At 46.5% G+C, this 27,521-nt stretch overlaps 1 protein-coding gene across 5 annotated transcripts in view; it reads right to left on the minus strand.

Annotated features, from left to right (window-relative positions):
* The window catches only part of SPDL1 (spindle apparatus coiled-coil protein 1), a 38,875-nt gene extending 25,766 nt beyond the window's left edge, over positions 1–13,109 (minus strand). Inside the window, exons 1-2 of one of the 5 annotated variants that reach the window (XM_077327139.1) lie at positions 12,123–13,109; positions 9,985–10,023 (exon numbers count right to left, since the gene is read on the minus strand). Coding sequence is in view for 2 of the 5 variants with exons in the window: in XM_077327140.1 (XP_077183255.1) it covers positions 7,295–7,298 (4 nt within the window). In the remaining 3 variants the exon portion in view is untranslated. Of the gene's footprint in view, positions 1–6,947; positions 7,202–7,294; positions 7,447–9,984; positions 10,024–12,122 lie in introns of those variants that run through there. The other 4 variants (XM_077327140.1, XM_077327138.1, XM_077327136.1 and 1 more) reach the window with 4 other exon arrangements.
* Between the last annotated feature and the right edge of the window lie 14,412 nt (positions 13,110–27,521).

Consider the following 27,521-nt stretch of genomic DNA (forward strand, 5'->3'; position numbering starts at 1 on the left):
GCCGCACACGAGCCACCTGCAGCCTCGCTGCTCACCCAGCGTCACCACCAGAGGGTTCCTAGCGGCAAAGAGGGTACTTCCATGGCTCGCGCCCATCCCACACACTGGATCCAGCTGCTATGGGGCTGCCATGGGGGGGGGGGGTCTGGCTGCGCCTGCGCAGCTGGATGGCCAGCACAGCCTCGGAGGTGGCGGCTGCGCAGGTTGGCCGGACGAAGCCTAGGCGTCGCATCCACGGCAGCCAACAAGCCTCCGACGGACCACCACCACTTCAGACACTCACCCGGCTCGTCACCAGTCTGCCTGGCAGCAAGACACTTGCCCAGCCTCACCACTAGAGGCTTGCTGGCCACCCCACCGAGCAGGAGGCTGGCACAGGGAGCGAGCCAGCTGAGGGGGGCCTTTCTAGCACCCATTGGCCCACAAAGGTCTTCGCAGGATCGTTGGACTTCCCCTTCCTCATTGGACCCCTTTCAAAGCCCATTTTTAAAAATGGGCTTTGATACTAGTTATTACATCATTATATATTAAAACCATAATTATATATGTATATAAAAAGAGCCTTATCAAGCTATTAATTCATTTATAATTCAATACAACGACTTGATCTTCCAATTTTATCACGTTATTGTTCGTTTTGCCCAATAGGTTCTTGCCCTTAATTTCAAATGAGTTCAAGTTGTAACTGTAATACTTTTTACCAGTAACTATATCCAGTGACATCTGAAAAATTTTATCCAAAGCACTGGACAGTCCTGTCCTGATCCTGGCATCCGTCTGAAGAGTCAGAAATACCTGGCCTGCCCAGATTTATATCCCAAAACGGCTCTTTTATTTCTTCTTCACTAGAGCCACTAGAGGTCACTGTGAAATCAATTTGGAGCACTGGCTGACATTACCAAGAAGGGACTGCAGGAGAGAGCTCACTTCCTTATTCAACAAGACAGTTACACTGAGTGCCTTTGGAAAGGGAAGAAAACTTCCATGCTCAAGACTCACAATTAAGGCAGTCACGTTTGTTAGGTGTTGTTGATGAAAAGCTAGGTAAGCTTCACGGAGATTGTAGAGCTGGAAGTTGTACAGCAGAATAAATCTACCAACAAGTATTCTCACCCCTTATGTGGAACATCCACATAAGGGGTGAGAATCCTTGTTCCCTGCCCTCTCCCATCTTCCCCCCACACCCAACCCCTCTCCTTACCTGGAGGCAGGTTGTGCTGGGCTGGCCCCACCCCCGCAAGTCTCCCAAGGCTGGTCCTGCCCTCTGAAGGGCGGGAGCAACCTTGGAGGCATAGCGGGGGCGGGGCCAGCCCAGCACAACACACCGCTGTGTCTTGCTGGGCTGGACCCACCTCCACCAGTATCTTGAGGCTGCCCCCACTCTCCAGAGGGTGGGAGCAGCCTTGGAAGACGGGCAGCAGTGACATCAGAGCACTGAACATGCCTCATTGCTCTAGCGTTACTGCCCATGTACTGGCGCGGTCCCTGGGGGTGGGACTATGGACATCATGTCCTTAGACTTCCATTGGAGGGACTGCATCAGTAGATGTTCTACATCAACAAGAAAACGTAGATAAAATGTAGAAATGGCATCATTGGTGTCAAAACCCCTCACACTTGAGACTTAAGATCTGGAGAATTTGGACCTCCACCGATCCTGTTCAAGGCCTCCAGTGAGGTTACCAAAGGAAATCTGTAGAGAGGAAAGCGTACCTCTCATAATTCTGATCGCAGGGACAATTAGCCCACAACCAGTAAGGGAGCTTGCTGGAAATGAGCCTTCTAAGCTCCCATCTTCCCCCGCCCCCCCCAAGACAATGGAATATTATCTGTTCTACAAGTGGAACAGAAGTTACAACTCCCAGCTGAGGCACTGGACTGTTAATCATCATTGTGGTGGTGGAAGATCTGATAGTCCTACGTGAAGGCTAATTTGCTTTATTTATTTATTTGCTTTATTAACTGCCCCTGTCTGCATCCATAGTTGGGATGGTATACAATGTTTGTGTATGCAACAGTATTAAAATCAGATTATAAAAACTGTAATGATAAAAAACAGTAAAAACTCTACCCCAGGTTTCTCAGGTGCTTTGACAGCCTGAGTAGGGTTCCTCAAATGGCTTAAGAGTTAATTAATTTTTATATATTTTTAAAATAATTTCTTAAACATTAATTGGGTGATATGACCATATATGGTCATGTCAACCTACCCTCCCCCACCACCCCAAAATTGCCAATGATGGGCTAGGAGGAGATGGGAAAGGAAGGGTCCCTGGGTGGGCGTGTATACAGCTCTGCTTCCCAACCATATTTTGCATAATTGTGTCACTTCTGGGGTTTTTTGAAGCCCAAAGAATGCTTAAGGGGTTTCTCACCAGTAAAATAGTTGGGAAAGGCTGCTTTACCCCAATGCTGTCTCAGAATATCTGTTGGCATGGAGTGCTCTGCTGGGGAGGGGCATACAGGTTATCTGTGTCCTGGCCTCAGCCATATGCCTGGCAGAATAACACTGCTCTGCAGGCCCTGCAGAACTTAGATAGTTCTATCAGGGCCTGCATCTCTGCCAGCAGTCCATTCCACCAGGCTGAGGCCAGGGCCAAATAGGCCCTGTTCTGGTAGAGGCCAGTTGCGCTTTAGGGCCAAGGAGCACCAGCACAATTGCTTTTGTAGATTTTAGGTTTCATCTGGGGGTATAGTGAGAGAGATACATAGGGCACAGACTGCAGAAGGTCTTGAATTTAATCTGGAATTTAACCGACAACCAATGCAGCTGCTGGAGGACTGGTTGAATATGTTTCCTCCATGGTGCCCTTTTAAGGTTCCACGCAGCTGCATTTTGAACCAGCTGGGTCAAGGTCAGGAATTAGGTCTGCGTGGAATGAGTTACAGTAGTCTCGTCTAGAAGTAACAGTTGGATCAATCACTCTGGCCAGATTCTCCAGATCAGGCAGGCTGCTAGTAGTTCTACCTGGAAAGCTGCCTTAGTGAACGGTGCCTCCATTGTTAAGGAGACATCAAAGATCACCCCAAATTCCTGCTGGAGTATGAAGTTATTAACTACACTCTGTCAAGACAGAGGAGGTGACAAATGATGTAATGTTTATGACAAATATGACAAATTATGTAATGTTTACAATATCATTAAAATTCCAGTCATGATAAAAACCATAGTCAGTCTTTCACCCTAGTGGGGACCCAAAACCATATTATTTTCCTGTCCTCCAGGAGGGATGGGTCAGCTGAGAGTGTGTCACCCAGAAACCTTCCCTGACAGTTGGAGATCTAACTCTTGAAGATATATGGCAGCTTGCTTGAAGCTCTAGTACATGCTGTCTAACCTGCTTCATGCCAGTTCACTTTTGACACTACCACTTTCATCATCATACTGGGATTAGTGGCCGGTTTTCAAACATGTAGCATTCTTTACTAAAATACGCTTGCCACAGAAACCTTTATCTCCATTTGCAAATAGCACCGTGTGGTTTGTCTCACCTGGGCCAGGATTGTCCCATGCCTTTCGGTTTTGACCATGGAACTCCCAGAAGCATCCCAAAGCTGGTGGCCAATTTTGAATTCCCTAGATATATTGTCTGATGTGTTTTATGCCTGCCAATGTGCTGGAGTGTTTAAAGTGTCAATGTAGAATCTGGGAAATCCAGACTCAAATCTCCACTCTGGAACCGAAGCCTCCTGGGTGACCTTGGGCCACTCACATACCCTGAAGCCTAACCTGCCTCACAGGTTTGTTCTGAGGATAAAATGGCAGAGAGGTGATTGATGTAACCCACATTGGGTCCCCTTTGGGGAGAATGGTGGAATATAAATAAATATACAGACATAGACAAGCCAGTTTTTCTATTACTATAGATTAATGGTAATAGCAAACCAAGTGATTTGTTCATCTTTAAACCGCTCCTGTGGAGCGGTCTAAATAAAAGGGTAAGGGCAAAAGGGGAGGAGAAAGGGCGGCCTTGTCCGGGATAAAAACTCAGAGGGCCCAATCAGGAGCCACGAAGGGACTCCTGATTGGGCCCTCCAAGTGTCAATCCAAGGCCAAGCGGCCTATAGGGAGCTGCGCGGCCCCGCCTTGCCTGGGCTGGCCAGGGAGTCGCCGCACAGACAAAGAAGACTTCCTGCATGGTGAGTCCTCTTTTCCCGCCCCCCACACGGCTGCCCTGGACGGGGAACGGAGGCCCACGCTACAGTTGCAGGGCCGCCGTGTCGAGGGCGCGGCACCCCTGCTCCTTTCCCACCCAGCAGCCGCCCCCACGGCCGCGCAGCCTGCCAAAAGCCTCCCGCCGTGCTCCGCCAGCCCCGGGAAGCCTTCACCCCGCGAAGGCTTCACTGGGGACAGTGCATACCGCCCAGGCCCAACCATGCCACATGGAACCTTCCACCTCGCCACGCCAGACCCCAGGAAGCCTGCGACGGCCCATGCTCCTCCACTCACCCACCAAGGCCCTCGCCCCAGCCCGCCAGCACCGGCATGTCTACGTCGCGCCCCTGCTGTGCCGCCCCACCCCTGCTCTTCCGACACTGCGACTGCTGACGCTGTGCCCGCCTGTGCAGCCTTGGCCCCCGGCCTCCACATGCCCATTTTTACAAATGGGCTTTATTACTAGTCTTTAAACCGCCCGTGGCGCCACGGGCGCCACGGACTAAGGGCAGGTGGGGAGGAGTTAGGGCGGGCTCTGTCCGGGATAAAAACTTGGAGGAGCAAATCAGGAGCCGCGAAGCGGCTCCTGGTTCACTCCTCTGAGTGCCAGTCCAGGGCCAAGTGTCCAATGGGAGGCGCGCAAAGCGCGCCTCCCTGTTGGACACTTGGCCCGTCTCGACAGCCCGCCGCTAACTCCACACTCCACCCAAACAGCCATCCTTGGCGGATGGCTGCTGGGCAGGAGGCTTGCCCCATGGCCCAGGACTTCGGGGGAAAACCTTCCCCTCCGCCCACTGCATGCCCTACCCTGCCTATGGCCTTCCAAACGACACCCCAGCGCTTCCAACCCCCACCCCGAATGTCCGTCCCCACCCGCCACATCCCCAGCCACCAACCGGCACACCCTTCCCACCCCCACTCTTCCACTTGCCGCTCCTCCGTTCGCCGCCTTTCTCTGGCTCCCCGCTGCCGCCGACATCCACAAACTTCAGCCGCCGCCTCCCCGCTTCTGACGCCCTTCGCCGCCGCCGCGCACACAACACCAATGGCCACGCAGACTCAGAGCGCGCCGCCGAGCCGCTCCGCCATCCACACCACGCCGCCGACACCCCCGCGGCCCACAACATGGCCGCCCGCCTCAGCTCCGCCCGGACTACGCCGCCGACACCCCCGCGGCCCACAACATGGCCGCCCGCCTCAGCTCCGCCCGGACTACGCCGCCGACACCCCCGCGGCCCACAACATGGCCGCCCGCCTCAGCTCCGCCCGGACTACGCCGCCGACAGCCCCGCGGCCCACAACATCGCCGCCCGTCTCAGCTCCGCCCGGACTACGCCGCCGACAGCCCCGCGGCCCACAACATCGCCGCCCGCCTCAGCTCCGCCCGGACTACGACGTCCACAAACCTGCCAGGGTAGGAGCCGACGCCGCCCAAAGGTACGCCGCTTCCCCTCCATGCAGCCCCGGCCCTCCCGGGCACTGAGTTTTCTGGACACTGTATACTGCCCTGGTGCTGCTAGGCTTCCAACCCCTCACCTTGTTTGGGTTGAGTTTTTGTGCTTGACATCAACCATCATTACCACAGTGGCACTGCATTCTACTGGATACTGTGACTACACTGGTACCACTGAGCACTCTGTACAGTACACCCACCAGTTTTGCTGGGCTTGCAAAAATGCCCACTTTCAATTTCTACTATAGAGATTATCTGATTTGACTTTAATCCTTTGAAAACAATGTGCAATGGGGGTGGGGGGAGTGTTTTTTAACATTCAGCCTTGTGAAGCTTGCAATCACTGTTTTGTAATTGCTTTGGTTAACATTAGTAAAAGTTAGTAAGGACTCATAGCTATCAAGAATGGTTAGTCGGTGTTTATAATGGTCAGCTCATAGGCTTCAAAATGGATAACAGAAGTTCTCCCAAGTGCCTGCTCAGAACACAAGTGGTGTGATGGATTTTTTTTGTCATCAGATCACAGCTGTTTTATGTCAACCTTGTAATGTTTTCAAGGTAAGAAACATTTAGAAGTGGACTGCCTGTCAGAAAATGTGACTTAGGACTTAAACAAGAATCTCATCTCCTACATACCCATTGGAATCCAATGCACAATTTTTAAAAGAATCTTTACTGAGCCACTTCATTCATGACAGTGCATTAATTGCCAACAAGTGACAATACAGATATGGTTCACAAGCTTAATTTGTTGTCTGTGTATTGTATAGTCTGAACCTTGGAATTTACAAACACTAACAATGAATGTTCACTTTCTTTAGTAATGAAGAAATCAGCTACCACACACTCTGTTAATTACAAAAATTAATGTAAACACCTTTATCCTCTTTCATTTGATCAGACAAAACAGATTTACAGTGCAAAACTAAGCAGAGTTATTTCCTATGGTCCACTTTAGTTTAGAAGGGAGTTACACAATTTAGAATTCAACTGTCAATAAATCTACATTTGAATCAATTAACAATGTCCATTCAGTTCAAAATATAAATTAAATACACTACTAGTACTTCTCACTTTTTATGAATCCTGAGATTGTACTTAAGAGTAATTGGCATTCATAGAAAATGAAGAAGTTTACAGCATTGATTTAACAACTCACTATAATCAACATAACTACAGGCCTGAGTTGGAAAAATGCAGAACATGGAGATAAAAAGATTCTGTTGTAGCTATCTACTATCATTAACAGCTATTTCACACCAGAAATTTTGGAAAGCTATGGAAATCCAATCCTGTATTTAGTTGCAGAGGAAAAGAAAATTATTACTAGCTACTCACCTTCAAGGCCATGCCATCTTAAATTATTCCAACAACTTCAAAATTCACATGGCTATTAAACTAATAAGCCATCTGCTTGTTTCTGCTGTGAATCCTTCAGCTTGCTCTATCACTCTTACTGCTGCCTCCCAGAATAGGTAAAAATCACATGGCAAGACAATTGAAATGCAAATCCTTTTCAAATCTCTTCAAAGCAGCTGTTCACTATTTCCATGGCTGCCAAGCCCTCAAGACTCTCAAAGAACAGTAGCTCTCTGTAACCAGGGCCAGCATCCTTTTAGCCACTCTTTCACTTCAAACATACCAAGATACAGTCAAAATTAAGCAACTTCTCTGTCACTACTTACGCATCTCTAAAGAATTCAAGGGTCCTGTGTGTAAGCTCCCAGATCAGCCTTTCTCAACTTTTTTACCATTGAGAAACCCTTGAAACATTCTTCAAGCTTCGGGAAACCAAGAAGTGCAGTAATCATGCAGAATATGGTGGGGAAGCATAGCTGTGTACACGCTCACCCAGGGCCCCTCCCTTTCCCACTCCTCCTGGTCCATCATTGGCCATTTGGGGAAAGGCAGGAAAGTCAACATGACGATATTTGGTTACATCACCCAATAAATGTTTAACAAATCTTAAGAATATATCCAAAATAAATTAACTCCCACACATTCCAGAATTTTTTTCCAAGGCCTCCAAGAAGCCACAGGGTTTCATGAAACCCTCGTTGAGAAAGCCTGCCCTAGATCATATTGTACTCTAATTTTTCTAAATAGAGTTGGAGGCTAAGAGTCCAACAGGATTTTAGTCATTTATTAATTCTAAAGGATTTTTTGTCCATTAGATCAGTGGTACCCAACCTTTTTGAGGTTGAAGACCGCCTCCGGGGGTGGGGGAGAGCTAACAGCCCAGGCACTGCGCATGCAATGTAGCTGCATGCAAACAGGCAAGCGCAGTTACCGCACATGCGCGTTTGTGCCCACTGGTGTGCTGGTGGCCGCACCTGCCTCTCCACCACCACCACCCCGCAGTGAGAAGCTAGCCAGGCTGCTTCATTCGCAGCCGCTTTGGCGGCTGCTTTGCTTGTGGCCTAGCGAGCTTCTCGCTGCGGGGGGAGGGAGAGAGGCAGGTGCGGCCGCTGCCGGCCTGGTACCAGGACGCGGATCGTGGTTGACGACCCCCGCATTAGATGATTACCCATGCTGGAGCCCTGTCAAAGACCACCTTAACCGATTTTCGCCTTTAGAAAACCTACTATAGTAATTAAATATGAAATGCCCCACATAAATCAGAGGTCAAAAATGAAGGGGAAATTACTTATTTGTTTGTTGAACAGAATCACAGCTCTGACACAAAAGCTTTGTGTGTTAAGTCTCATCAAGGTGCTTCTGATTCATGACAACCCTATGAATTAATGGCATCCAAAACATACTATTGTTAATAGCCTTGCTCAGGTCTTGCAAAGTGTCGCTTCCTTTATGGAGTTGATCCAACCTCAGTTTGTTCTTCCTCTTTTTTTTGATGTTTTTCCTGTTCTTGTCTTTTCTAGTGACTCTTGTCTTCTCATAACGTGACAAACTACGATGGTTTCAGTTTAATAATTTTAGCTTCTAGGGTGACTTGATCTAGAATCCCATATTTGTCTTTTTGGCTGTCCACGGTACCCATAACATTCTCCTCCAACACCACATTCCGAATGAATCAAATTTCTTCCTGTCAGTTCTCTTCATTGTCCAACATCCACACCCATACATAGTGGTAGGGAACACTATGGCATGGATTAACTTGATTTTGGTTGCCAGCAATACATCCTTACCCTTAAATATGTTTTCTATCTCCCTCATGGCTGCCTTTCCAGTCTCAATCTCTTTCTGATTTCTTGACTGTAGTCTCTCTTTTGGATGATGATGGAGCCAAGGAATACAAAAATTTGAACAATTTTTTCCAATGCTAACTTTGAAATTGTGTGATTCCCCAGTAGTCATTACATTTGTCTTCTTGGAGTTCAGGTGAAATTGTGCTTTGCCATTTTCTACTTCGACCTTCATAAGGAAATCATTTCATAAAGAGCGCATAATGTGGTGTCATCAGGCTTCCAGGGAAAAGGCTCTCCAGACCTATCAAACTGTTGGATGTAACATGTCAAGAAAGGCGAGTATTTATTTCTCTAGCTTTACTTCTCCCCCAGCTGATCTGTGCAACTGGCCATGAACATCTCAATACAGTCAGTCTGACCACCCCAAGCTCTTATTAATCTGAGCAGGGAATTATGCAATTTATGCAGCCAGCCTTTCTGGGCAGAAGATGGAGAGCCACATGCATGAAAGCTTTCACTTCTCCAGTCCAGTTGAAGGAGAGGTACAAAAAATAATTCCTCCCTGACAACTCGTCATCAGAGTTATAATCCAGCACTCAGGAACAACTGCATACTTCCCTATCCCTCTGTAAAGGCAAAGCTGAGAGGAAAGGAGGTGAGACTAGCAGCTAGAAACTGAGGTATAAATACACATGAGTAGGAACTGCATAAGAAACCAACATTTTATAAGTCATCCCACCCTCCATCAATCTGGTAGTACTTCTAGAAAGACAAAGCACTGTTGCTCTGAGGTGAACTTTCTATATGTGCAAGAAACAAGCCCTACCATCAGCAATTAGAGAATCTTGTGTAGCAGGGCTGAGACCAATGCCTTGGAAAGTCACTACCCTTAAGTATAGACAGGGGTTGCCAAACTGTGGCTCAGTTCCCATGGGAATTGTAGTCTATGGACATTTAGAGAGCCACAGTTTGGCCACCCAAACTCAGATTTTCCAAAAATCTAACTTTAGTGCTCAGATTTTGCAAAATTTTAGTGCTCAGATTTTCCAAAATCTAATTTTAGTCCTTCTAGGCTCTTTTTATACACTATATCTAGCAATGAAATCACATGAGCAACTATTATTTTGAGCTAAGTAGAACCAGTTTCTGATAGTCATTCAACATAATGCAACTCCATTCAAATCTGTTAAGAGCACTAGAAGAAACACAATACAAGGATTAAAACTTACCTTGAAGAAAAGATAAGAAGAGTAAACTGTACTTATGGCCTATGAGGAAAAATTAGAACTTTTATTAAAGAATGCTATTATTGGACCTTCTTCTGTTCCTAGCAAAAACAACACCAGCAGTACAAAAACAATTAGCTCCCTCTTGTCTTTCTCAATCACTGTGGTTTGAGTGTTGGACTATGATCTTGAAGACCTGGGTTCAAATCCCCACTCTACTAGGGAGACTCACTGTGACCGTTTATGCACTGGGAACTTCACTGTCCCAGCTCCTGTGCAGGAGCACAAATCGGGGGCGGATGAGCTGCACCAGGCCAAATGCTCCCCCATGTCTGGGCCCAGTGTATCTGAGAGACCGCCTCCCTGCCTATACCCCCAGAAGAGCGCTACTCTCTGCCACTTCCAACAGGCTGTGGAGAGCACGTCGGACATCAACAAGGGCCAGGGCCTTTTCATTCCTGGCCTCCACCTGGTGGAATGAGCTCCCCGAAGAGATTGGGGCCCTGCCAGAACTTCCACTTTTCCACAGGGCCTGCAAAAGGGAGCTCTTCCACCAGGCATTTGGTGAGGCCAACTGACCCATAACATCCCCCCCCCCCCGATTGAGGGACCGAACCTACTGAGGGAGTGTCAAAGTTATTGTTAAAATACTGTTCTTGTTGGTATGTTATTGTTATATTGATTTTGAGAGTGTTCTATGTAAATGTTTCAAAATGTTTTATGTAAACTGCCTAGAGCCATAGGGAAGGGTGGTATAAAAATCTATATAAATAAATAAAAATGTGGGTGCAGGAAGAGGTGAAGCAACTTGCCACAACTAAAACTCCAGCCTGCAGCACAGCATGAAACCTCCAGTGCATAAATGGTCTGTGTGATCTTGGGCAAATTGCTCGTTCTCAGCCTAACGAACCCCACTAATCTGTTTTGTTAGGATAAAATTGAAAAGTGGACAAGGTTTCAAAAGGCCGTGGGTCCCCACTGATGATAAAAGTGGGGTTGAAATATCTAAATTAAAAAAAATCAAATAAACCAACAGCAGGAGAAAGTTTAACATTACAGGACCATCAGCTTCACCACCCTTTCTGGGGTCATGACTCAGTGGCAGAGGAGCTGTTTTACATGCAGAGGATCCCTGATTCAACACCCACCTTCCAGTTCAGAGAAATAGGTTATGTGAAAAGACCCAAGACCTTGGAAAGCTGCTGCCAGTCACATTAGACAATACTAAACCTTGATAGGTTTGACATACACAAGAAAGTAATGTGTGTTAAAATGCAAGTGCATGCTGCCTAAAAATATCAAGCATAAAAATGATCACAGAAAATAGTGGGACTGTTACCTGAACTAAATATATCAGTGAAATATATCAGTGAACTTTGAAAGATACACACTCCTGGTGGAAAACAGAGCTAGTCTTCAAGTGGCTAGGAGAAAATAAAAGTAGTGTGGGATCATCAAAGAAGAATAGCTTCAACCCAGAGCACAGGGAAGAATTCAAAACAAATAGGGTTCAACGTATTGGTCAACTGAATAATGAAATGTCAGATTCAAGTGGGTAGCGGTGTTGGTCTGAAGCACACAACAAAACAAAATCAGAATCCAGTGGCAACTTTAAGACCAACAAGGATTTATTCAAGGCATGAGCCACTGGAATCTGATTTTGTTTTAATGAAATGTCAAGTTAACCACCATTTCTGTGACACAAGACTCCCAGAAACCCCAATAGGACAAAAATGTCTCTGCAGCCCTTGTTAACAAAGGCATGCATGCCTGTTGCTTCCCCCCAGCAATGCAACAACCAGGGACAAATCTAGCAGCACAGCAAGGCGTCTCCTCCTGGCCCCTTAGGAAGGCCGCTTTTCTGACGACAGCCACAAGTGATCTCTGAAGAAATTATGATCTAAACGAGTGCAAAGAACCTGCCTCCATTCTTAAGAACTCCAAGTGCTTTCCCGCCCCTCATAAACCAAGACTGCTAAACAGCGCTGGCCCCAGTTAGCATTTGGCTGGGAGACCACCAAAGAACTCGAGAGCTGCAACTTGGAACCGGTCTTTCGCCTATGAGGTCCCCATAAGTGGGCTTCGACCACTTTCCCCACCGCCATAAACCAACGCCTGAAGCAAGACTCCCTAATACTTACGCGTGAGTGTCAGAAGAAGTCCAGCCGTTCCGGAAGGCGACAGAGCAGCACCAGCACAGAAATGTTCCCCAGGCCGATCCTAAGGAGAACCTACTGCGAACCGAGCACCTTTTGTTCAAGGGCGCATGCTCCCAGGAAAAAGTCCTTAGGGGTGCAGCCGTCGCTCCCAAGGGACAAAGAGGGAGCCTCAAAAATGCACCTCAAGCAAGAGGAAGCCGTGAAAAGGAGCCGGGGGGGGGGGGGAGCAAACGCCGGCGCTTAACGACCTCTCACGTTCCGCTCGCAGCATCGCTCAGCCAGTCGAGTACAGTCGTTTAAATTTCGTCCCCAAAACTGCGCGAGACGTCCTAATTCTCGCGATACTCGTACTTCCTTATAGGGAATCTACATTCAGTCCAAGCCTTTGGGGCGCTGCGGGTTCAACCCGACTTGCTTGTTATGCACTACTCAGACGATTGGGGGGGGGGGGGATTTCTCCTCCCGCTGCAAAGATGAAAGCGTTTCGCAGCGGACTGGAGCCCGCGGAAGCTTAGAAGGCAACAAAACGTTTTCGTCTCTGAGGCGCTGCAAGATTGCAAAGAGTGTCGGGCATCCCTTCAGCTGCCAGGGAAGCTGCTTGGCCCTTCTTTCAAAGAGTTTCCCTGCAAGAGGCTTCCATTTCGTCCCAAGCGGTTGGAGTAACTTGCCCCTACGGGCATTTCTTGGCAAAAGCGATCTGTTTTGGGCCGGAAGTGTGCGGGTATTAAGGATGAGCCCTGGTAGAATAGCGGCGGCGCTGCTGTTGACTCCGTGGTGATGGGATTGGTAGGCGGAGAGGAGACGAGGGCGGCGCCATTTTCAAACTGCTTGCTTTGTGACCCCGTTGCGTTTTTAAAGTAAGATTCTCTCCACCTCTTCTGGTTTCATGGCTGGACTTTATGGAACAGGATATTAGGTTGTCAGTGACTTTCCTCTTTGCTTACCGAAGAGCCAGTTTTGCGTGGTGGTTAAAGAGCGGCAGCTACTAATCCGGAAAACCGGGCTTGATTTCCGGCTCCACCATATGCAGCCAGTTGGGTGATCTTTGGCTCGTCACTGTTCTCTCAGAGTCTCTTGGCCTCACTTACCTCACAGTGTAGCTGTTGTGGGGAGAGGAAGGGAAAGCTACTCTAAGACACTCTGAGATGCCTTTGGGCAGTAAAAAGTAAGGTCCAAAAAAACTGCACTGCTTCATCACCAAGCATATAAAGCGGCTTCTGTCTTTCCTTCAAGTTTTATCTTGTTTTTTTACTAGAATCATAAAGGCCTCAGAATAGAGTCTGAATCCAAGGGCATCTTTAAAACCAACAAAGTTTAATTCAAGGTGTCAGGTTTGGTGTGCACAGCACACTTTTGTCACACAATGAAATGGGAATTACAAGACTACACATAAGTAGGGAGCAGTTAATGGTTGAGTGCACAGCATAATAAAGATGCTTATCAGATACAAGAGCCTTACAGAAATAACAAGCTTATTGATTTGGGTTCAACTCTAGGGGATAAATATAATAAAGGAAATTAAAAGTACTTGATCTCTTTCCTATTTATTTATTGGATTTATAACCCGCCACTCTTGAAAATCGGCTCGGTGGGTCACATAAAAGAAAATCCATACAATAAAATTCAATAAAACTCCATTGCAACTCAATCACAATAAACAAAATGGCAAAATCCCAGGAAGGCCCTTTCGAGGGCAGCATGGGGGAAGCAAGATGTTTGGTCCCAGATGTTCAGGTACCAGTGACAAGGGAGACCCTTATCTCCTGCTCTAGCACTAGCCCCAACCATAAACCTGGCAGAAGAGCTCCATTTTGCAGGCCCTAGGGAAAGCAGTAAGCTCTCCAAGGGCCCACAGCTCATCTGGGAGGTCATTCCACCAGGTAGGGGCCAGGACTGAAAAGGACCTGGCCCTAGTTGAGACTAAGTGAGCATCCCTGGGGCCAAGAACAATCTGCAAGTTGGTATCTGCAGAGCGTAAGGCCCTGCAAGGGCATAGGGCAGAAGATGGTCCCTCAGGTATGTGGGTCTCTGACCATGAAGGGCCTTGAAGGTCAGCACCAAGACCTTGAACCTAACCTGGGCCACAACTGGCAACCAATGCAGCCACCTCAGCGCAGGCTGGATATGGACCCTCTCAGTATCTACAGTATTTGCTGGTGTATAAGACTACTTTCCCCCCCTGAAAAACATGCCTCCAAGGGGGGGGTCGTCCTATACGCTGGGTGCACTTCAGTTGGAATAGACATAGCTGCCCATAGTGGCCTCCCAATACCTGCCCACCTCATTCTACATACCATTTATACCGCCGCGGCGGATCATTAGCATGGCTGCGGCGAGCATCAGCAGCAAAACAGGTGCCAGCCTTTTCGACGTGACCGGCCCGTTCTGCTCGGCAGGAAGCAGCGGCGCTCCAGCCCGACCCTTGTCTAGGCAGAGCTCGCACATGCACACTTGCGCACTAGTGCCAGTCACAAGGAGATGCAGGGGCAGGCCAGAGGCGCTGTGGTCACGCTGTGGCCGTACAATGATGACAAACTATATTTTGAGTGGAAATGTTGGGGTGTCTGCTTATACACACAGTCGTCTTATATACCGGCAAATACAGTATACTTCCATATAAAAAGGACTGCTCTTGCATGTAGACAAAATAGGATGGTTTACTAGAAGGGTAAATGATCCTATATCATCTAAGAATTTATATTATTGTGCCAATACTATACCAACAACACTGCATGTTAATAGATTTGCAGACTTAGTTCTAATAACTTGGTCATATACCTGTGAATCTTTCCGATTCTGAAACTGTGCAGCCAGGCTTGACCAAGTAGTTGTTATGGGCTTTACTTCTGTATTTTATTGAACCTGGAAAACTAAATAACTTGGGGCTAGGGTATCTGAAGGAATACCTTATTTTATATATGTGAATACATGAAGCTACCTTATACTGAGTCAGACCATTGGTATATAAATGTCAGTATTGTCTATTCTGAATGGCATCAGCTCTCCAGCATCGCAGGTAGAGAAGATCTTACACATCTGAGATCCCTGATTCTTTAACTAGAAGTCCTGGAGATTGAACTGGGACTTTCTTCATGTAAGGTAGTTTCAGGTGGGTAGTCAGGTTGGTCGGAAGCAGCAGAACAAAATCTGAGTCCAGTAGCACATTTAAGACCAACAAAGTTTTTTCCGAGGTATAAGTATTTGTGTGCAAGCACTCTACTTCAGATACAGACTTATCTTCAGATAAAGGCTTATCTAAACACCGCCCGCAGCACCACGGACTAAATAATTCGCTAAGGGGTTCTGGGTGGGATGTGTCCGTGATGAGGAAGGGTCCGGATTGGACCCTTCCTCTGGACAGAAAATCGGAGGGACCAATCGCCAGGCGCAAAACGCCTGCCGATTGGTCCCTCTGATTCCCAGCCCCAGCTACTGCGAGCCGCACGCAGCGTGTCTCGCAGTTGCTCACGGCCAGACGTGGCGAGAGCCGCCGCCCCAGGGAGCCCCCGGCAGCCGCGCACTAGTAATATAGCCCGCTGTATGAGGAATACAGCGGGCGCTAGGAACTAACCTTTGTGCATGTCCCCCGGCGGCGGTCCTCTGGGGCGGCGGCTCTTTGAGGGGGCGGCCTGACGCGGCGAGAGGCTACTGCACAGTGTTATTCTGCAGAGGAAACTGGCTCTTTTGTCTTTATTAATGATATATATTGGCAGCTGTCTTAAAAATCTAAACTTCCATCCTCCAAAAACACATATCACAGCTGCTTTACGCTGATTATTTAGCCTTATTTTCTAGCATTCCCATAAGAATGAGAAGAGCTTTGAGGGCCTTAAACTCCTACTGCCATGCAAATTAAAAAGATAAAGGTATCCCCTGTGCAAGCACCGAGTCATGTCTGACCCTTGGTGTGATGCCCTCTAGCGTTTTCATGGCAGGCTCAATACGGGCTGGTTTGCCAGTGCCTTCCCCCGTCATTACCGTTTACCCCCCAGCAAGCTGGGTACTCATTTTTCCGACCTCAGAAGGATGGAAGGCTGAGTCAACCTTGAGCCAGCTGCAGGGATTGAACTCCCAGCCTCGTGGGCAGAGCTTTCAGACAGCATGTCTGCTGCCTTACCACTCTGCGCTGCAAGAGTCTCCTGCCATGCAAATTACCATGAAGTAAATCATAAACCAAGATGGTAGGAGGCCAAAATCCCACATATGGAAAATAAACAGGACACTGATAGAACAAGTACAACTTTATAAATATTTGGGAGTTATCTTTCAGGCCACTCAATCTAGAACTGCACATATATAAATTATATTTCATCAAATACGCAAAAAAAGCTCAAGCGCAATACAGAATTTTTTTTGGCAAAAAGCTGGACCATATATACCAGCAGCCATAAACAACTTCAAGGCTAATGCTCGTGCACAACTGACCTATGGGGCTCCAATAAGTATCTCTGGTAACCTGTGTTGTTTAGAGAAGGTCCAGTCTAAATATTTGAGAACAATTCTCTAATTGCCAAATAACATTTCCCACGTCATAATTAGGATAGAGACCAGAATGGTTAATGTTCGGACTAGGCTTTGGGTGGCAACCTTTATGTTCTGGCTAAAATTGTTATTTTGACAGAGGGGTCTTATTAACCTTCTACTGAAAGATTTGTTTGTTGTGCCCTGGTTAAATGTAAGAAAAGCTAGGATTTTATGCCCTACCATATCAACTTGTTTTAAGCCTGGGATATGACAAGGTGAAAGATTTAATAAAGAACAGGATAACAGAAGTAGAAAGGCAGCATGGTCTTAATATCTTGGACCCACTTTTTTGAAAAGACCTTAACAAGACTGTCTTGATGCCATATCTAACCGATATAACAAACTGAATAAAGAACAACTTTCACTCTTCTCCACTATAATGCTCTCCCTTCCGCTTTTCTGAGAGCTACTGTTAGACGCACGCAAGTGTATCTGTAATGAAGGCCAAGTAGAAACAATTGAATATGTCTTATTTGAGTACTAGAACTTAAGCCCGCTGTAGAAAAAATACATCGGGTGCTAGCGGGGTGGGTGGGTGGATGGATACAAAGAAGGGAGAAAGGCATGAGAGCAAGTGAGAGGGGAAGAAAGAGGCAAAGAGAGAGAGGCAGAAAGGAGAAAGAGAAATGAAGGAAGGAAGGAGAAAGTGAACGCTGGGAGGAAGGCAGGCAGGCAGGGAGATAGGTGCCATGTGGGGGGGGGAAGGGTTGGGGGTCGAGTTGCAACGGGGGATGGGGGGTCGAGTCATGAGGGGGGGAAGAGTTGGAAATACAGAAGGGTGGATGGCTGGGAGTCTGGGTGCAGGGAGGGAGTAAGGAAGAAAGACAGGAAGGCCGTAAGCGAGCAAGTGAGAGGGAGAGAAAGAGAGAGGCAGAAAGGAGGGAGAGAAATAGAGGAAGGAAGGAATCAAGAAGGAAGGAAGGCAGAAAGGTAGGTGGAATGGGAGGGGAGGGGGAAAGTCCACTGTTGTTTCTGAGTTTTCATTTGGTGTGTTATTCAACTATCATTTTTAGTTAATACCATGAACTTTATGAAAATATTATATTATAACTCGGAATAGTTTTTGTGACCCATGATCGCTGCCATCTGTGGAGGCACCTAAGCCGAATATTTCATGGAAATCCCACATTGCCATAGGAAAAGAATGTGGAACAAGAACTCTATTGACAATGGCCTCAGATTTTGTTCTTGTTCAGGGAATTTTTTGCTTTGCTATGTTCAGGGAATTTTTTGCTATTTCCAGTAATCAACCATTGATACTACACAGCTAATACGAACAACACCAGGGGCCATTCCGCACGACTTTAATATAGCACTAGTCTTACATTTTGTTTTTGCCACTAAAACTGCGCTCCGCATGACGTCGTGAGCAATCTGCAACACTCCTGTAACACTAGCGCCAAAATCGCTTCGTTGTAGCGATTTCTGGGGAATTGGGAAAAGTGGATTCATCCTCAGAAAATCACTACACTCTTGCCAACACTTGCAAAACACTGCAACACTTGCAAAAAAGACCTGTGCGTTCTCAATGTAGCGGTTGCAACGAAGTCCCTCCCCCTGGCTCTGTCCTCCGAACTTCCGGCGAAGCGATCGCCATTTTTTTTTCCTCGGAGCGGGGAAAGCAACGAACCAGTGAGGCTTCTCCGGCTACAATCCCTCCACAGAAGTGCTTTAAAGCTCCCCTAAGTCCCCAAGCGCAACACAGCCCCCTGTTCCTTTTAATTTCGGCCAAAAATCGCGCCCGTGCGGGGGGGTGGATTTTTTTTTCCACTCGGGGGAGCGTGGTAACGATGAATCGCCAGCTCACACGCTAGATGGGTCTCTCCATTGCAATGAATCAACACGTATTCATTGCAACATGTGTGGTTTTTTTTTTTAAACTGTGCTTAAAGGGAAAGGGGCTTTTCGGGAGCACGATAACAACCGCACATTGGCTGTTCGTTTGATTGACGGCCAGGGGCGGGAACAAGCACAGAAAAAAAATCACTTCCTTTCTAGCGATTCCTGCGAGACCGGAAACCTGTGGGGAATGAATGAAACGCTACTGGATTCCACTACAAATGAAGGTATGCAGAACACCGAGATTCCACTATTTAAAATAGCGTTTCCACTTTGTGAAAGCAATTGGCAACATTGGTCCTTGTGTGGAATGGCCCCAGGAATGTCCAGGACATTCCTAGCAGTGGGCAAAAATTCTGCCATTGTTACGGAGAGGGAAAGAGTCAAGGACTTGGAGCAAAGCAGTCCATAGATGTAAGAAAATCCCTCTACAGAATAATGAAATAGTCCTATTCAAAATGCATCCTAGGAAGTAGTGCTTTGTAGAAAACTGAAGCTTCTCTCCCTGAAAAAAAAAGGGGGGGATGTAAGGCACTAAAGGTTTGACCAACAAAAAAGAGGCCATTTTCATAAATTTTTACGAGAGTCCAAAACAGGACATCAAAAAAGAGGTCACTCTATATTTGTCAGTTAACTAAACTATAGCACTGAAATGGCTATCTGTTGTTTACCTCAGATTTATTTTTTAATCCAATTTGTTTAGAGGTGTCATGACACTGATAGTAAATACATAGCAATTAATTCCTGCATTGGGTAAAGTGCATCAAGCTTGTATGGAATGTAACATCGCTCTATTAGATACACAATGAAAAAAGAAAGTTTTATTCAGTGGCCAGCAAAAGACAGGAAACTCTGATCTTTTCTCATAATCAAATCAGAACTTAAAACAGTCAAGATTTAAGCAGAAATGCAACTGTCTTAATGAAGTCCCATTTTATAGAATGGAGGTTATGATGTAAGAATATGCAGCTGTACAAGTCCTTAAGCCTTATGGTAGTATCCATACTTATTGCTTCAACTGAAAACTAGACAAACACTAAGAAACACAGAAAATTTTCTGTGTTTAAATCACTCATGCCAAAAATGTTCAAAAGAATTTGAATTTTATGAATGATACTGAAGTGTTGCTTGCTTCTATTTAAACATCATACTTAATGCAGTCTCTGTGTTGAGGGTGCAACATAATCACCAGAATTATTTAATTTGTTCAATTGCTGCCACTTGGGGTATATGTCAAAGCTGTGTATTAACCCTGTGATTTTTAAAATTTTTACCTGTATGAACTTCTCCAAAAACTTACTGCAATTGACCTACATGCTCCTGAATTACAGATCAGCCTATTTTTCTTTATGCTGATGCTGGTGGTTTGCTCTCCCTCTCAGCAGCAGACAAGTGGTAAGCTCTAAAACCTTTTTCACTTTATTGTGCAGCTGAACGGAAGTACCATCAAGTCACAGCTGATTTATGGCAACCCCATAGGGATTTCAAGGCAAGAGACATTAATATCTCCACATAAATTACCATAAATCCAAAGTAATGCTTTTTTCAAAGTCTAGACAGCATCACTTACTCTCTTGGTTCTTAGATAAACAACACCTTGAGTCAGGTTTTTCTTCCCTCTGCCTATCTCTCTCTCATGGACTCCCCATTCCCACTGCACCTTAGCAAGCACAAGTATTAATATGGCAGCTATCCAAAGGTTAGTTGTTTTCCAGTGGTGACAAACAGATCACAGATAATTTGGCCAAAAATCACAGCCCAACTCCTATACTATGCAGGGAGAGGTGGTCTAAAAATCAAATAAATACACAGGGTCCCTGTATTGATCCAAGCTTTTGGCTCCAGTATTGTTGTTATGTGCGAAGTCGTGTCCGACCCATCGCGACCCCATGGACAATGATCCTCCAGGCCTTCCTGTCCTCTACCATTCCCCGGAGTCCATTTAAGTTTGCACCTACTGCTTCAGTGACTCCATCCAGCCACCTCATTCTCTGTCGTCCCCTTCTTCTTTTGCCCTCGATCGCTCCCAGCATTAGGCTCTTCTCCAGGGAGTCCTTCCTTCTCATGAGGTGGCCAAAATATTTGAGTTTCATCTTCAGGATCTGGCCTTCTAAAGAGCAGTCAGGGCTGATCTCCTCTAGGACTGACCGGTTTGTTCGCCTTGCAGTCCAAGGGACTCGCAAGAGTCTTCTCCAGCACCAGAGTTCAAAAGCCTCAATTCTTTGACGCTCGGCCTTCCTTATGGTCCAACTTTCGCAGCCATACATTGCAACTGGGAAGACCATAGCCTTGACTAAACGCACTTTTGTTGGCAGGGTGATGTCTCTGCTTTTTAGGATGCTGTCTAGATTTGCCAAAGCTTTCCTCCCCAGGAGCAAGCGTCTTTTAATTTCTTTGCTACAGTCCCCATCTGCAGTGATCTTGGAGCCCAGGAAAATAAAATCTGTCACTATCTCCATTTCTTCCCCTTCTATTTGCCAGGAATTGAGAGGGCTGGATGCCATGATCTTTGTTTTCTTGATGTTGAGTTTCAAGCCAACTTTTGCACTCTCTTCCTTCACCCGCATCAACAGGCTCTTTAGTTCCTCTTCACTTTCTGCCATTAGAGTGGTATCATCTGCATATCTGAGGTTGTTGATATTTCTCCCTGCAATCTTGATCCCAATTTGTGACTCCTCTAATCCCGCATTTCTCATGATGTGCTCCGCATACAAGTTAAATAGGCAAGGCGACAGTATACAGCCTTGCCGAACTCCTTTCTCAATTTTGAACCAGTCAGTGATTCCATGTTCAGTTCTCACTGTTGCTTCTTGACCTGCATATAAATTTCTCAAGAGACAAATAAGATGCTCTGGTATTCCCATCTCTTTAAGAACTTGCCACAATTTGTTGTGCTCCACACAATCAAAGGCTTTAGCATAGTCAATGAAGCAGAAGTAGACGTTCTTCTGGTACTCCCTAGCTTTCTCCATGATCCAGCGTATGTTGGCAATTTGATCTCTAGTTCCTCTGCCTCTTCGAAATCCTGCCTGTACTTCTGGAAGTTCTCGGTCCACATATTGGTGGAGCCTAGCTTGTAGGATTTTGAGCATAACTTTGCTAGCATGAGAAATTAGTGCAATGGTGCGGTAGTTTGAACATTCTTTGGCATTGCCCTTCTTTGGGATTGGAATGTAAACTGACCTTTTCCAATCCTGTGGCCATTGTTGAGTTTTCCAAATTTGCTGGCATATTGAGTGTAGCACTTTTACTGCATCGTCCTTTAAGATTTTGAATAGTTCAACTGGAATGCTGTCACCACCACTAGCTTTATTATTGCTCAGACTTCCTAAGGCCCATTTGACTTCACATTCCAGGATGTCTGGCTCCAGGTCAGTAACTACCCCATTGTGGTCATCAGGGATGTTAAGCTCGCTCTTGTATAGTTCTTCTGTATAATTTTGCCACCTTTGTTTAATCTCTTCTGCTTCTGTGAGGTCCCTACCATTTTGGTCCCTTATCATACCCACCTTTGCATGAAACGTTCTCTTCATATCTCCAATTTTCTTGAAAAGATCTCTGGTCCTCCCCATTCTATTGTTTTCTTCTATTTGTTTGCACTGTTCATTTAAGAAGGCATTCTTATCTCTTCTAGCTTTTCTCTGGAATTCTGCATTCAATTGGGTGTATCTTTCTCTTTCTCCCTTGCCTTTCACTTCCCTTCTCTCCTTAGCTATTTGTAAAGCTTCCTCAGACAGCCATTTTGATTTCTTGCATTTCTTTTTCTTTGGGATGGTTTTAGTTGCTACCTCTTGTACAATGTTGCCAACCTCCGTCCATAGTTCTTCAGGCACTCTGTCTATCAGATCTAATTCCTTAAATCTATTTGTCACCTCCACTGTGTATTCGTCGGGGATATGATTTAGTTCATACCTGAGTGGCCTAGTGCTTTTTCCTACTTTCTTCAATTTAAGCCTAAATTTTGCAACAAGAAGCTCATGATCTGAACCACAATCAGCTCCTGGTCTTGTTTTTATTGACTGGATAGAACTTTTCCATCTTTGGCTGCAGAGCACATAGTCAATCTGATTTCTGTGTTGACCGTCTGGTGATGTCCATGTGTAGAGTCGTCTCTTGGGTTGCTGGAAAAGAGTGTTTGCTATGACCATTGTATTCTCTTGACAAAATTCTACCAGCCTGTGCCCTGCTTCATTTTGTACTCCAAGGCCAAACTTGCCTGTTATCCCGGTTATCTTTTGGCTTCCTACTTTAGCATTCCAATCCCCCATGATGATAAGCACATCATTTTTGGGCGTTGCTTCTAGAAGGTGTTGTAGGGCTTCATAGAACTGATCAACTTCATCCTCTTCAGCAGCAGTGGTTGGGGCGTAGACCTGGATCACTGTGATGTTGAATGGTTTGCCTTGGATTCGAACTGAGATCATTCTGTCATTTTGGGGATTGTATCCCAAGACTGCTTTTCCTACTCTCTTATTGATTATGAAGGCTACTCCATTTCTTCTGCGAGATTCTTGTCCACAGTAGTATACCTGATGGTCATCTGAATTAAATTCACCCATTCCTGTCCATTTTAGTTCACTGATTCCTAAAATGTCGATGTTCAGTCTTCTCATTTCTTGTTTAACCACGTCCAGCTTGCCTTGATTCATGGATCTGACGTTCCAGGTTCCTATGGAATAAAAATCTTTACAGCATCGGACTGTCTTTTCGCCACCAGTTACTTCCACAACTGAGCGTCCTTTCGGCTTTGGCCCAGCCGCTTCATTCATTCTGGCGCTACTCGTACTAGCCGTCTGCTCATCCCCAGTAGCATATTGGACACCTTCCGACCTGAGGGGCTCATCTTCCAGCGTCATATCGTTATGCCTATTGGAACTGTCCATAGAGTTTTCATGGCAAAGATACTGGAGTGGTTTGCCATTTCCTTCTCCAGTGGATCACCTTTTGTCAGAGCTCTCAGCTATGACCTGTCCGTCTTGGGTGGCCCTGCACGGTATAGCTCATAGCTTCACTGAACTACGCAAGCCCCCTTGCCACAACAAGGCAGCGATCCTTGAAGGGGGTTGGCTCCAGTATAGAACGCATCTCATCATCTTTCTTCCATTCATTGTTTGGCTCTCCCAGATGTATGGCTTCATTAGTCCTGTGTTTTGAAGCTGACATTAAACAACTTGCCACCTCTGCTTGGTCTGCTACCTTGAATTTTAGACTATTCATACACTACTGATTTTGTTTTGATCACATTGTGATTATTTTGTAAGTCTGTGGTCTCAGTCCAGTTCTGCCTCTTCTCTCACCATGCCAATCTCGCTCTTTTCCACTGCTCCAGACAGACAAACGCTCTATCTCAGTCTACCCCGCAAGGCTGTTGTGTGGATGAAATGGAAGAGAAGCGATGTTGGCCGCTTTGGGACCCCTTTGGAGAGAAGGCTAGCATACAAACCGAGTAATGAAAACCAATGATTTGGAAGAACAAAAATTAAGTCCTGGGGCACCTTTAAGACCAACAAAGATTTATTCAAGGCATGAGCTTTTGTGTGCAGGAACCCTTCCTCAGACAAAACTGATTTGGAGATATGAGTAAAGGGATGTGGGATTAAGTTGTTCCCTTTCTGGTTTTTCTGAGAGAGGTTTTTACAGCCTGTACTCTGATTAAAAACAACTTGCACTTTTACATTGGAGCCACCTCATATCAGAAACCAGATTAATTTCCTATCCATTGTATATGGGTTTTTCCACTTCAAGACCATTTGCCAACAATAAGTTTATCTTTGTACAGTTCTCTGTTATTACAGCCTCTTCTTCCTGGGCCATTTCAATACATTACCAATTTTCTAACATGCTATGTGGTCAAAGAATTTGTCAAGATCCCTGAACCGCTAACACACTATTTTCATGCAGTTCTAAGACACTTTAAGAACTTATCTGATAACTCCCCTTCTTGCAACCTTTCTTAACCACTGGAGGACTACTCCTTAAATCATCTGTCAGAAAATAAAAATCATGTTGCTCTGGCAGTTGCCAAATATATCTTGGCTGCACTAAAACTCTGAGCTGCTGCTATTAAATCAGTGCTTAGTTAAATATGCAGGGAGCAGATGCAACCTGATCATGCCAGACCACGACCTGAAAGAGGGCACAAGACAGAGTGAAAGAGGGAAAGAAGGTGGCTCCACTGAGGAAGTTGCCAATTGGTTCAGGCAGAGAAAAACAGGGGAGAAGGCAGAACTTGGTGGGAAGGTATAAAAGCCATGATCGAAGAAGGAGTTGAGGAACCAATGCAAGGACGCTGAGCCTGGGGGAAAGGGATGAGTATTTTTAGACCTTTGGCGAGAAGCAGAAGGTGGGTGCTATAACACCCTTCCCCATTTCTGAGACCCATGGAGAGCCATAATAGCAGGCATGATGGAGGAGAGCAAAGAAACCATGCCAGCAGTGGAGGGTGCCCACAGGGCAGTTTGAGCACTTCACTGTAAGCATGTTAACAAAGAAAGCAGGACTGTCTAATGCCATTTTATCCAAAGATAACTAGATCTGGAAGTGGTTTTGCTAGAATTTGAGTGACAGTGCTGCCTCCTTATTCTGATGCCTTGCATTAAGGACACAACACATAGTATCACAAGTCAACATCTAATATTGAGTCTATGCCCCATCTGTTTCTTTCAAACGAGTACCCACGTTGGTCTGAAGCAGCACAATAAAACTGGAGTCTTAAAGGTGCTACTTTACTCGGATGTTAATCTGTTTCTTTAGTGACTGAATAAAAGTCCTAATATATACTACCATCTGGGTAATGCTTATATGTTAGAAAATATTGGTATTGTCAAAGTAACCTTTCCCTGGATTGCATGTCTTGACAATAAGAATTATCATGATCTATTATCTAATTATTTAATAGAGGTACATATTGCCCTTGTACCCCGGAAAGTCCCCTTGTAATATATCTTTGTATTGCAAGGAATCTTTCTAGGACCATTCACTCTCTTTTCCAGCTAGAATCCAATTAAGATGTTATTGTCTTCTTTCTAATGCATATTTTCATAAATGATTTCCAACTTTCAGTCCTGACTCTGTCAGGAGAAACGTCTGGTGTACTAACGTCCAAACTCCATTAATATCTTAACTTGTCTTGCCAACAGCTTCATTTCCCAGAAAATAAAGAGGGGAACCAGGGGCTTTGGTATTTTAGACTTTAATCTCATCAGTAGGGAAGAACTGGTAAGATGAAGTAGTGGGCACACTAGGTAGTAGTGACCATGAGAAACCTTTACTGACTTGGACGTATAGACTGGACTACAGGGTGCAGATTTTAACTGACTTAAAGGTATGTTGGGTAGAGTCCCGTGGTCAGAAAGACTTAAAGATATTGGAGTCCAAGTGCGCTGGGAGTTTCTTAAAAGTGAAATACCGAAGGCTCAATCACAAACAATTGCCTTGAAAAGAAAAAATGGAAGGAGCCTAAGGAAGCTGCTCCATAAGCAACTGTCAAATGATTTGAGGAATAAAAAAGAGTCATTTAGGAAATAGAAGGAAGGCCTTATTACCAAAGATACATATAAACAAATGATTGTAGGGAGAGTGTTAGAAAAGCTAAAGCTCAATATGAGCTTTGGGTAGCAAGAAGTGCTAAACATAGCAAGAAAGGCTTCTTTAGTTATATTTCAAGTAAGAAAAAGAGTACGGACTCCATAGTAGCGATCCCCAACCTGTGGGCTGCAGACCACATGTGGTCCGTCGACTAATTGGAGGTGGGCCGCGAAGGACGCCTCCCCCCCCCCGGCCCTTTACTTCTTCCTCCCCCCCCGCCCTTTACAACACACTTTAGGTGTCATTGTCTCCCACCACTCCCAGATGGGACTATCTCGTTGCAGAGAAACAAGCTCAGGGTTCCCATTGATTTGTCATTGTCATGAGTTAAAATTTCCATGAAAATAAAATGTTCCTTATGTTCATTGTTGTGGTGTGTCTGTATCTTATTTTGAAGGGATGTTTAAACATTACCATAGCGATCAGAGAGCGTTAGGGCAGTGGTTGAGAGTAGAGGAGTAAACTACCACCCCCACCGGGCCTCAGTAAAATTGTCAAGCGTTGAACGGTCCCCAGTGATAAAAAGGTTAGGGACCACTGCTCCATAGGACCACTACGAGGACAAGGAAGTGAAATTATAATAGACTAGTAAATAAGCCCGCTGTCTCCTAAATACAGCGGGAGCTAGGCACCATGAGACCCTTCCTGGACCGGCTGGCAGCATCCAAACCGGGCCCCCCGCAGGTGAGGCTGGCCAGGTGGCGTGCTTGGAGTCTTCCTACCGTTGGTGGTGTCTGCGTAGAACGGAGCGTCAGAGGTGGGCTCGGGAGAGAGCGGGGTTGGGCAGCTCATTGGCGGCGGCGGTGCTGGGTGCGGGCGGGGCCAGGTGCCTGTTGCAGCATCCACATCCTCGGGGCAGCAGCCCTCTCGCGATCGGCAGCGGGGGGGCAGCGGCTCTCGCAGCGGGCTTTCTGGGCGGTCAGTGGCTCTTGGCAGGGCACGTGAGCCGCGGGCGTGACATTGTTGTTTTGCTGCTGGTGGCGGTAGGCGGGCGCAGCTGGCGGGCTCCGCCTCTTGGGCCTGGTCGTGGGTGGGGCGTCTTCGTCTTCGTAGCGGCTGCAGAGGCTGTTGGGTCGTGTGGGTGGCTCTGCAGCCAATAGCGGCAGCTGGGCGAAGCTGGGCGAGACTGCAGAGGAGACTGGACGAGACTGCTCAGGAGAGAGCCGGGTCGGGCGGCTAGCGATGGCGCGGGGTGCGCGCACGGGTGGGCGGGGCCGGGTGCCTCTCCCTGCGTCTGTGTCCTCCGGGCACCGGCTCTCTGGCGATCGGCGGCCAGCGGCTCTCGCGTCGGGCTTTTCCTCCTGTCTGCGGGCGTGGGCAGAAGGGGCGAAAGGCTTCTCCGGGTTTTTTTTTTTTTTATCCTGCCGCTTCTCGCCGGCGCGCCGGCTTGAAGGGGCGAAAGGCTGCTCCGGGGTTTGTTTTTTTGGTTCC

This window comes from Paroedura picta, chromosome 3 (genome assembly GCF_049243985.1).
Source record: "Paroedura picta isolate Pp20150507F chromosome 3, Ppicta_v3.0, whole genome shotgun sequence".
NCBI lineage: Eukaryota > Metazoa > Chordata > Lepidosauria > Squamata > Gekkonidae > Paroedura > Paroedura picta.